The sequence below is a fragment of the Crinia signifera genome, chromosome 6 (assembly GCF_055691185.1).
Source record: "Crinia signifera chromosome 6, ASM5569118v1, whole genome shotgun sequence".
NCBI lineage: Eukaryota > Metazoa > Chordata > Amphibia > Anura > Myobatrachidae > Crinia > Crinia signifera.
In genome coordinates, this window is record NC_139222.1 from 252,740,707 (window position 1) to 252,753,053 (window position 12,347).

Sequence of the window (12,347 nt, forward strand, 5' to 3'; positions counted from 1 at the left end):
ATGCAATATTCAATCCTATTTCTATTTAAAAGTCATGCCGAGTTGTGGACTTCTAGATGGAAAAGCAGGATACTATTTATTTATGAGTTAGGTGTGTAGAAAATCCAGAATTCAGGATTTAGGCAAACATACACCCACATTTGCATATTAAAGAAAAGCAGTGTTAGCATCATGGCGAACATCTCATCTTTTATTATTAGCAATCGGAACACTACATTGAAGAGAAGCCAGTATCAGGGATTGGATAGCAGATCTGGAAAAAATAAAAATGAAAGGTTTCTGTGCACCCCAAATCCAAGCACCTTGCGAGCCAACCAGGTGCACTGATGTGATATGAAGACGTCCTGCAGCGCACTTGGATTGCGCTTCGTAACAGAGCTCCAGTCACAGCAATCTGCAGCCTCAACTTCAGATATGGACCTGGGCAACTTGTAAATCTGTAAAAGGTCTTAAAATGTGGTAGAAGCTGCTGACAGGTGGGAATCCAATGGTCATTAGACCGATGTTGAAATTCTGACGGTCGGGACTCTGACAGGGAGCCTTGCGGGCTCGGTGGCTTGCTGAGCTTGCCACGGGTTAAATTCTCCCTCCTGGGGGTCGTGGACCGCTAGGAGGGAGAATAGCCCCTGTAAGTCGGAATCCGAAATGTTGGGCTTTTTACTGTCAAGATTCCGACGTCGGTCTACTGACTTTCGGGAGGCCACCCTGCGCCCAGTCAAATAGTCGGTGCGTGCACTCCATCTGCCAGACATTGAACAATTGGAAAACTGTCCTTCTTCCAAATCAATTACAGGAATATTGATAAAAATAATAATATTGAGTTGGCCACACACATCAAGCAGAATGGGATCATTGGGTCGACCAAAACGTGATCGACAGTCATTAGGTCGACAGGTGTCTAGGTCGACGTGGGACAATGTCGACACAAGCATTAGGTCGACAGTCAAAATGTTGACATGGCGGGTTTTTTGCTGTTTTTTTACCCGAATGTCGACACAGTCTACAGGGACACAGCTTTAAGTGCTCCGCTGCGCTCACCATGCTTCGGGTTCGGTGCCTCACTGCGCTCGGCACACTATTTTATTCTCCCTCCACGCCCTAGTGGATGGTAGGGTATGAAATAGAAATACTGCCTGTCGGCTCAAAAAACTGTGAAAAACCCCATGTCAACCTTTTGACTGCCGACCTAATGCTTGTGTCTACCTAGACACCTTTCGACCTTCCAGTATGTCAACCCAACAGTGTCGACCAACTGGCCTTATCCCCATCACGCATATCCCATTTATTGTGCTTAGTAGTTTATTCGTTTATAACCTATACATCAGGCATTCCCAACCACGGTCCTCAAGGCACACCAACAGTGCAGGTTTTAGTGATATCCAGGCTTCAGCACAGATGGTTTAATCATAATCCCTCAGGTACTGATTAAGTCACCTGTGCTCAAGCCTGGATATCTACAAAACCTGCACTGTTGGTGTGCCTTGAGGACCATGGTTGGGAATGCCTGCTATACATTATCCCACAGTGAGGGTCATCATTCCTCGTTTGTCTGCAAGTTCTGTCTGGGAGACAATGTCAGCACAATGTATAAGTAACAGTAGTAATCTCCCTCCAATTTTGCTTTTGCCATCCTTCACCCTTCTTAAAAAGTGCCCTTACTGTAGCCAGCAAGGCGTCTTTACGCTAAATCAAAGTGTCATTTCTATATCCTCACCCTTCTTGATCACACGGCTTTCATAGACAATCAGGCTTCTTGCTGGACTCCAACTCACACCCCACTCTAACAATTGGATATCACTGTGCATTCTCCTGTCAAGACCGAACTCGCGGGCAGGTATTCAATGTGGCCGGCGAGGGGGTTAAACAGCGAGTATTGCAGAAAACCTGTGATCCTCGTTGTTTAACCCCCACGCCGGCCGCTCGCTCTATTCAACGTTCTGGTGAAATCCTCACCGTTACAGGACGGCAAGAATTCCCCAAAACAGCGAGACCCGCGGCTAATGCAGAAAACTCGCTGTATTTAGCCGTGAGTCTCGCTGCTTCTGGAGCCACATACGCCAATTTCCCCTCACTAAAAAAATGGAGCGAGGGGGAATTGGCGTATGAGGGGGGCTGCATTGAATACTGACAGGGAGTGGTGACAGAGAGCAGGAAGATCTGCTCACTGTCGCCGCTCGCCCACAGCATTGAATACCTGCCATGGTCTTCCATCCTTCACTGAACCTTTTCTGTCGCTCCCAGCTGTTTCAATGACCAATACTAGATTGATCTTTGATCAGACTGTTCAGTCTCTACCCTCCTCGTGGACAATCCAGTCACTGGCTCCCTATCTCACTACAGGATTGAATTCAAAATTCTCACCCAAACCTTCAAAGCTTTGTCGCTCTCCTCTTCCTCATCTTCTACCACATATCCACAAAAAACTCTCTCGCTCTAAATCAGCCAGAGACGGCTGCCTCACCTCTCCACTGAATACCACCTCCCAAGCTTCTAAAACTTCTCCTTTGCTGCCCAATTTCTGTTAAATGCTCTCCCTCAACATCCATTGCCACGCCCTTAAAACACACCTATTCAGCCTAGCCAATCAGATGTCTGACTGGTTGCTTCTTTCCTACACCATCACTTACCCACTCTTTGTCCTTTTATATAAAATTTTAACTTTCTTGCCTTGTTTGCCAGGTTTTGTTATTTAACAATGTACAGCGCTGGGGAAACTTGTGGCGCCTTTTAAATATATGCTAATAATAATAATAATGCTGATTACATTTTTGTAAATGGGCCGTACCACTTGGAAGTTCAGAAAAAAATATATATTTAAAAAAATAAAATAAAAAAAAGGATGTAGTATCAAAATGCCTAACTTACTTTTTTTTTGGTAGGGAAAAACGTCTCAGTCATATCCAACACAGTAACACAAAATGTTACGGTCCTATACGGAACAAGCCAAGTCCACCTCCATTTTGAAAAGGAAAATTCTACTTGATCATTTCCCTCAACTCCAAATTAAAAGCCAGTGTTAAATTTGTATCAAAACCTATGAGAAAGAGCTAGAATTTTACTCGTCACCCTACGCTAAAAAAAATCTAAAGATATAACAGCTACAGATTTGACAGTGTCATGTATGGCACATTTTTACTTGGCACGAACGCATATTTAGACTTTCAAGAAATGTGTGAATTAAATAAAGTTAGTCATTTAAAAAAAAAAAAAACTAACGATGTCCAAATTTTTTGTTGGACAACCTGACGTGAGGGTCTCCAATTAATACCACAGTACATTCTTTTGGAGTCATGAAACTAGGGCAACAGTTCTGACAAGATAAGAAATACCTTGCACATGACTACAGAACATATATATACCACTCCTGTACAATATAACTTAGGTCACATAACTTGGTTATAAATTCCGTCATAGAACCCTTTAAAAACAGCAGAGGGAGGCAAAATACCTTGTTACTTATTAAAACAAGTATAACAGAGAAATGAATAAACATAGTACTATAACGTAAAAGTGCTTACTGTACATTCAGGGGCAACAGTAATTGAAGCAATAACATCAGCGTTAAGGTACTTGCCAGCTGTTGTGTGTGGCCTGTTTACAGGCATCGATTAAATAATGGAACGGTCGTTTCTGGTAAACGCTTTCAAACTTTCAGCAGAAACACGTGGGTGAAGCAGAATATGTAAGCTCATGTAACTGAACCCTATACAAATCAAGCACGATGTCTTATATGGGGAAAGTAAGGAAAAGGTAAAGCAGGTGCAATAATATGGCATGGCGCGTGGTGCTCTTGCCAAATGATGGCATCAAGTGCTCACATGCAGATCTCATTAGCAATAATGTCTCAATATAGGATTTTTATTGTTGTTTATTTCCGTTACACAGGGCTGTCCAGAGGATTGGAACCTACAGTCAAGTCCCCAACAAGGAGGGGGAAAAAAACTGCCAGCACGATATTAGAATGTGGGAGGAAACGGGTACATCATGAGGAAGCAAATAAAAAGGAGAACATACAAACTCCAGAAAGAAGATATAGTACGTTTCAGGACTCATGACCTCAGCTAACTACTATGAAACAATGCTCACATGATTTGACTGGTGGATGATGATTTGTGTTCTGTGAACTTAACCAGCAGACCAGAAAGCATGGAGGGGGAGGGGGGTGGATCGCAATGCATCGTTATCAAGCCCACACACGGTAAGTTTTTTAAACGATTGGTCGTCCCGATTGGTCAGAAACGGCCATATTGTTTAAAAATTTTTTACCATGTGTGGGCATTAGACCTGAACGTTAGACGGGATGTAAAGCAACCATTATATGGAGCAAGGGTCCTTAAAATGCTTTTGTACTAAAACTTGTGCAATGTTGTACATGAATGGACAGAGGGCCTAATTCAGAGTTCAATGCAGTTCTCCAAAAACCGCTACTCTGTGATTTCCAGAGCTCTGCACATGAGCCAATGAGAAAGTCGCACCACGACTGCAATTTAAGTAGCGACAGCCGGCGGCGATGGACCGTTGGGGTGCGGCAACCTAGTGTTTTTTGTAAGCAGTCCGGACAACACAGGTGTGTCTGGGGCACACGGGGGGAGGGTTGCGGCAACCGGGTGATGTCACACATAGCTGCTGCGACCCAAAACATGGCAGTCCTGCACCTCGCTTCGCAGCTAGGCTGCACCCGGTACTGTGTAGCGAAGCGCTAGCATTTCAGCGATGTGTCCGCAAAATTGCGGGGCGACTCCACACAGCCATACGCCACGGTTTGTTCGCAATACAACCACCCAGTCTGAATTAGGGAGTTCTAATCAGTGCCAGAGAACACCTGTAGCAACAAAACTTGCCCTCATTCTCAAGAGAGGTCCTACCCACACTACATAGCAACCAGACTTTCCATGACAGAAACTAACACACCCAATCACCGACTATTTTTTTTTTGGCAAAGTTTACCCAGCGTCGCAGAATGCTGCACCCTAGGTAAGGTCAAGGTATGTGGACAAATAAGCGTCTTCTAGGGAAGCATTGTCTAATGTGTATGCAGTATTAAGCCTCATGCACACTAAGCAATGTCCCCCACCAACAACATTGGCAGCGGCGTGGACCCGGTGGGGGGGGGGCAACAGGCATCTGTCGTTAACGATGACCTCCCTCATCCAAACATGCTTGGATGAGACAGAGGGTCGTTAACAATGTGCAGGAGTACGCATCATTAACAAAAAAATGAGTGTACACACTGGGCCCTTTCTGACAGATATTGTTACCAATATTGTCTAGTGTGTTTGGGGCTTTAGAAGCAAATAATCTGATGTCCGTAAAACTTACATCAAACCCTCACTTTCAGCACAGATGACCAGAACTTCACGATACAGCGATAAATCCTAATCTAACAGGAGTAACTAAAAAAAAAGAGCCGAAAGGGGGAAATTGCTGGCGAATTGTTTTCCTAGCGGAATCCACAACATAAAATAGCGAGCACACTTCAGCAATAGGGGGCGATTCGGCCAAGCGAAGGTTGGGAATTGGGCTGTTATTGCCAGCATTTAAACACCATGGCAATTCATCTGCAACTGAATTCACCAAAAATAATTGCTGGAAATTGCTGTGTAATCACTATCAAAACAATGGTAGTAGTAACAAGAACTGTAATAATTATGCCAGGTATTTCTTAATGCATAGGACAGTCTGCAAAGTATATTAAAGACAACGTTACTGTTAAAGAGGAACAGATCATTAAATGTAAGAAGTTTCCATTGTTGCAGCTATGATCACACAGCTCGTTATCCTATCTGGCTCTGCAATCTGACACTAAGTGCTGTCTCTTTAAAGTCCATTCACCTGCTGACAGCTGAGTATATTTACATCGTTCACAGTGGTGTAATCATGGCCGGGAGAATAACTAAAGCCTCGTACACACGGGGGGAGATATATTGCTGAGCAATATATTGCCCAATGTCTCCTTTTCATCAGCAACCAGAGATGGTCGCTGATGAAAGGGAACCTCTGCTGGGGGTGCCACAGAGGTAATTAGCTGGTAGCAGGAGCAAGCTCCTGTGACCAGCGATTGGAAAGGGGCTGAAAACGGGAGCGCGCACCCGGCGATAAATCGCCGGGGCACACTCCCAATCACTGGCAATATGGTCGCCAGCGACCATATTTCCAGCGATTTCAGCCCCTATCGCCCCCGTGTGTACACAGCATCACATCACATGAAGGGAAACTCACATTTACCTGCATCCTATGCTTTTGTGAGCAGGAAAACGCATTATCTCGCATTATGCAGGGAAAGCTAATAACATTCATTTTCACGTCGACCAATAGCGGTCAATCTTTTAACAGTCAACTGTCAAAATAAATAAGTACGACCCCTACTAATGTATTACACTTCTGTACATATTCTGCATGTCCATATACTCTCCCCACTCACACAAGCAAATTGTATATTTAGCACAGCCTAGTTCACTATTCTGAACAGCCAATCACAACGGATATGAAGGTCGAGATACATTTGTTCTACCACTAAAGGTCGACATGGATACCGTATTGGTGTACCACTGCACTCAGCACAATATTATATTCACCCTCCATGCTAGTGGATGGAAGAGAACGGAATACCACCTGTCAGCACAAGTCGGCTCAAAACAAAAGTGAAAAACACGTGTCGACATTTTGACCGTCGACCTTCCCAATGTGTCAACCTTTAATGGCAGATGTATGTCAACCTATCGATCATATCCCATCCCAGCAACTTACTGCAACGTGTTTACGCACGAATCGTTGGGATACCAATGTCCCCTACATACATGGGGTGGACAGCGGATCTTCATTCAGAGATTAATAAACATATGTCAGCCATGAAGCAGCAAATCACACCCCAAAGAAGAGAGCTATACTAATCTTATAGAGAGGCAAAGAATTGCAGTCTATGTCCATTTACAAAATGATTACTTCCGGCATACTGTAATTCTGCTTTAAAAAAAAAAGGTGAAAAAAAAACCAGTAGAAGTGGACGCAATTAAATTCAGAAACATACTGTACCCCAGTAAAATGGATTATGATGTTAAAGCCTCTTCAACACAGAAAGCTTGAGCATTAAAATAAAATAAAGATTTTACTGTCCAGGTCAGCCAAATACAGGGTCGGCCATCATTTTGGGGTATGAAAGCCCATCGTATCAATAGAGACATAACGGAGGCACAAAATACCTCATGCCTCAAGGCGACCACCAAAGTGAAATGAAACAAATTATTGACTCAGCTTTGTCAAATGACTACGTCCTCTGTGTTTATGTGAGGGTATACGCTCTAAAAAGTCAAGGCTTTAAAATGACTGAGAAAAAAAAAAAAAAGGTACAAATGTCATAGGGAAAATGAATGCTACAAGCACAGTACACACTGCAGCCACATGAGCAAATTAACGGACCCGTCATACAGGCTATTCCTCAATGAATGGATTTTTCAGAGCTGCGTTGCTCAACAGCTGTAACAAGACTATACAAACAGTTGCCTTTACACAAGGTCAGTATAATTTACCAAATACAAATGATAGTGTGAAGTCTGCAGCCTACATTTGTACAAATGCCTGCATGTGCAAGACCGTGGTAATAGCAAAGTTGTTTTTCTGGGATGCCAAAAATGTCATCAACCGTAAAAGGTTGCAAATAGCATGACAATCTCAAATACTGCATACTACAAATAATACAATGTAGAATGTTTAGAAGCGTGTTACAAAATGTAACATTCAATAAAGGAATTAACAAAGAAATGAAAATATAAATATCAATTACACAGAAAATACTGTTTTGGGGAATTATATGTACATTTTACTAAAGGCCATTCACATTAACAAAGAATGAATAGGTTTATCATATGGAGCTTCAGGATAACAGTATTTTAACACTGCCTTTTCTAGACAAAGATTTTGGCAACTTGAATAAACATTTGTCAATGAATATGAATGTTCATAAGAAGGAAACCTATTGTGTATTAAATTGGAAAACGTTTAAAAAATCTGCACCTTCACATAAAAAAAAACAGATCTGTATTAAAAGTCTTGCGTGGTAGAGCATAAAAGGAAGTCGGATTTGGATAAAACCAGGAAACTGGAAAAGGAACGGTCGTAGTAATCCTGATTATAGTGAATTAGTGTTGCTATACTGTATACCATGTCCTGCACCAAGGACGTAAATGAGGAACTTGTGCTGCCCAGCCTTATGCACAGCATAAATGCAATTTTTACAACTCAAGGGTCTGGTTTATGGTATACCTGTAAATGGACAGGATCTACTACTAATTTGTCAATTTTATTAATAATATGCAAATATCTATATTTATTTTTTTTGGAGGGGGGGGGGGGTTTAATTTAACCGGTTCTGTGCCAGCAATTATTTTACAGTAATCTCTACAATGAATGGTAAGTCCAACAATGCAGTAGCAGGCTACCAAGCATATGTGCAGTAGTAGTAATAATAAAAGTAATTTACTATTAATAATAACAAGGTCAAAACAAGACATGACACTAACTTATTATTGATTGCCTACCTGCAAGGGCAATAGGTTGTTGCCATTATCCGTCCTGAACGCGTTGTCCTCCACCCAGGATTTGGGTGCCATAGGCGAGGCTCTGGGAAATTTGGGGGGTGCAATTACATTGCTGGAGAAAGGCTTCTTCAATGGAGAAATCTGGTTGAGTGGCGAGGGCATCCCGACCCCTACTGCCCTTCGGGGGTCTCTGCCAGGATGCAGCCCACCCCAGGGGTTGGAGGGGTTATTCCAGGCGGCATTCTGCTGGTTATTCCAGCTGGAGGGAGAGGATGAGGATGATGAGGATGGGGGCTTATTGCTCAGGATAGCCTGGTGACTGTAGGCGTTCCTCTGGCTGTAGGGGGGCTGGTTATTGGGGCTCACAGGGGATCTCCTCTGCTGCTGCTGCTGAGTCTGATGGGCCAGTCCCAGATTGGGTGGGGAGAAGGTGCCCCCAAATACTGGGCTGACCTGGGGGTGGTGGTGATGGTGATGGTGGTGGGGGAAGTTCTGGAAGAGCATGGTCCCATTGACAGGGGTCATTCCAGGGAAGTAGCTGTCCTCCACAGCAGTGCTGCCATTGCCTCCAGTGGACCAGGTGCTCCCGAAGGATGGGGACAGGGAAGAGCCGGTGGTGGGGGGCTCCTGCTGGCCAGGTTGGGGGAAGCTCAGCCCGGGCAGGATGGGGGACTCCATCTGCATCTTCTCTTTCAAGCTGGGGGTGTTGTTAGTGACTGTCTTGTCGGGGCTGGGGGTCCCTGCGGATTCGGGGCTGGGGTCGTGCTGCTGAGATGGGGGGGCGCCGGGGGCTGCTGCCTGCTGCTGTTGTCGCTGCTGAGAGGTGGCTCTGTCCATCAGTAAGTCATCCTGCATGGTTTGCACGGCTGCAAGAGAAGCAGAGGTGTCAGTGTCACCGGCCGGGCTGCTGCTGCATGCATCCCCCCCTAGCACCCAGCGGCGCGCGGCTCTATCCCCCCGTGCGGCATGTCACTGCTGCTGCTCCCTGGGGTGAGGTGTGGTGGGGACACACACACACCGCTGCTCCGCCGCCACGTCTCCGTGTGTGCGCTCCCGTACCGGAACTCTGCGCTGCCAGGCTGCGCTCACAGCCTGATTCTGGTTCCTGTTATCGGCAGGCGCCTCCTCCCGTCCCCCCCTCTGCTATTTGCATACGTCAATAACAGCCTGCTGCTGCGTCCTTTAGCAAGGTTAGGTTACCATGACAGTGCTGCTGTGCTGTGTCCCCCCATCCCCTTGCTACTGACAGTCAGACCTGGTGGGGTGACAGGGACCACCCATTACACAGGGCATGCCCCTCACACTGCCCATAGCTGGCACCATGGCACAGTACCCATGCTCATAACTAGCCTTTGGGCCAGGTGGGCAGTAAGGGGGCAAATCTGTTCTTATGTGTTCAAGGAAAGGGTCACAAACCCATGAGGTGACTAGGTCCCCAGGGGGTCATCTTCTAGGTAGACCCAGTCCAAGTATGGCCGCACCCTATTCAAATGTTCCACCAATAAAGTTCTAATTTTCATGCTGCACCCAATTATAAATAATGGTTTACTCTGCGTGGAATAATCTGCCTACAAAACCCCAATAGAAAGCACCACATCACCAACATCTGTAGCTTCTCCGCTAAGCATACCCTGGCACGGGGATAGTCAACATGCGGCACTCCGGCAAGTGTGCTTCTACACAGTCAGCATGCCATGCCACTGTCCTGCTGCTGGAGCATGTAAAAATGGTGTCTGGACATGCTGGGATGTGTAAATCCATAGCTCTGTATCACATGAATAGCCCTATAGTGCCCATCGCTACCATCACTCTTTCAGGCCTCAACACACTATCATACATCACTTGCAGGGCAGCATTCCACCCATCAGCATTACTGTACATCACCAACTGGGGGTCCTCTCTAGGGCCAAATGTATTAAGCTTCAACAAGTGATAAAGTGGAGAGTGATAAACAACCAACCAATCAGCTCCTACCTGTCATTTTTTTTCAAACCCATCCTGTAACATGGCAGGTAGGACTTGATTGGCTGTCAGTTTATCATTCTCCGTTTTATCACTTTTTTGAAGCTTGATACATGTGGCTCTAAATGTTTTACTGTACCCCATCCAAATATCAGTTAGTCCTTCTATATTCATCCCACAATCATGCTCCATTAAGAATTGTGGGTGTGGTATAGAGCACAGATAGAGAAGTCGTCAGTCATTAGGTCGACATTCACAATGTCACCATCTTGACCATTGGAATTGTGACTGGATTTTGTACCCCAGCCTCTGTGGGCGCGATGCAGCAAAGGAAAAAAAAATGTGTCTAAACCTCTGAAAAATGCAGTCTTCTGAGGATTGGCCGCAACCCCTAATAAGCACCAAGCCTGGCTTGGATGCGGTGGGCAATGCAATTTTAAAGTCAGCGTTGCCCAGAGAAGTCAGCGTTGCCATCCTTTGCAAAATTCTTCATGTATACAGCATTTTCAAATGCCGGTATGAGTGCGGAGGCTGGCGGCAAGCATCACAAGCATCTCGCGCCTCCTGCATGCATCTGCGACATCAGAGTGCGGCTTCTCAAAACTTTGCATCGAATCACCATTGTGCCCACTGGTTTCTACTGGTGATGGCAGCAGACTGCAATCAGTCTGTGTAAACTGGTTATCAGATCTGAACAGCCGGGTCCATGATGTCTGTATACAACTACACAGACCATGGGCCTGGCACCATTGCTGAACGTACCATGGGCCTGGCACCATTGAATAACGTGCCATGGGCCTGGCACCAGTGAATAACGTACAATGGGCCTGGCACCACTGATGAACATACCATGGGCCTGGCATAGGGTGGTCGATCTCGCGATCTGCGCAATCCAGGGATTTGGTCCCAAAAACTCTGGGATTTCAATCCCGGGATTGGAGTTTCCAGTCCCAGGATTTTGGGATTAGACTGCGCATGCGTAGTCTAATGCCAAGCAGCGTCTGAGAACTCACTCAGACACTGCCAGGCTGTTTCCAATGCCCGGCCTTCGGCTCTGCATAGCGTGACAGTCAGAGGTTGCTCTGCTCGCCCAAAGCCTCACTGCATCGCTCCTCAGCCCTTCATTTTTATACATAAACATATTTGTATCAAATATTGATACAATTCCGAATCAGGCCCCAAAATCCGTAGCCAATTAATCAGTTTAGTCCAAATTGCGCAGCCAAAGCAAATGCCTAATTGGTTGATTTGGGTTTGCTGGGATTTTAACCTCTGAATAATGGGTCCCATTTAAATAAATGGGTGCAATATAACGCCCGTTCTCGTTCCCACTAGAAGCGCTATTTACTTCTCCACTGCTGGTATTTAACACTACCATTCTGTGCAGCGAGCGACTGTTATTTTACCAGGCAACTTTTTATTCCTCATCCAGAAAGGGAGAAGGGAGAAGGCAGAGAGGAGGACAGAAGGGGGAAAGAGGAGGAGGGAAGGGAGCAGAGAGCAGGAGGTAGAGAAGGGGACAGAGAGCAGGAGGGAGGGAAGGGAGCAGGAGGTAGAAAAGGGGCAGAGAGCAGGAGGGAGGGAAGGGGGCAGAGAGTGTGGAGAGTAGACAGAGCGGGAGCACTGCATTGTGGTTAATGGGCAGGTTAACCTCCATGACATTACCACTTGCTAGTGAAGCTGGATGTTAGAATTACCTAGATTGTTAGAATCCACTGGGTCCATTTATCAACAAGAGATAACAAATGTTGCGTGTGATAAATTGCGCCCCAGATGATCTGCTCCCAACTGTTATTGTGTTACAGTTGGGAGCAGATTGACTAATGCACTATTTATCATAAGCAACAAGTT

At 45.4% G+C, this 12,347-nt stretch overlaps 1 protein-coding gene across 3 annotated transcripts in view; it reads right to left on the reverse strand.

The window, feature by feature from the left end:
- CPEB3 (cytoplasmic polyadenylation element binding protein 3) overlaps positions 1 to 12,347 on the reverse strand; it is a 132,186-nt gene that overhangs the window by 97,755 nt on the left and 22,084 nt on the right. For 2 of the 3 annotated variants that reach the window (XM_083149334.1, XM_083149332.1), the window contains exon 2: positions 8,535 to 9,400. In XM_083149334.1, the coding sequence (XP_083005460.1) occupies positions 8,535 to 9,389 (855 nt within the window). In that variant the 5' untranslated portion in view covers positions 9,390 to 9,400. Of the gene's footprint in view, positions 1 to 8,534; positions 9,663 to 12,347 lie in introns of those variants that run through there. The other variant, XM_083149333.1, reaches the window with a different exon arrangement.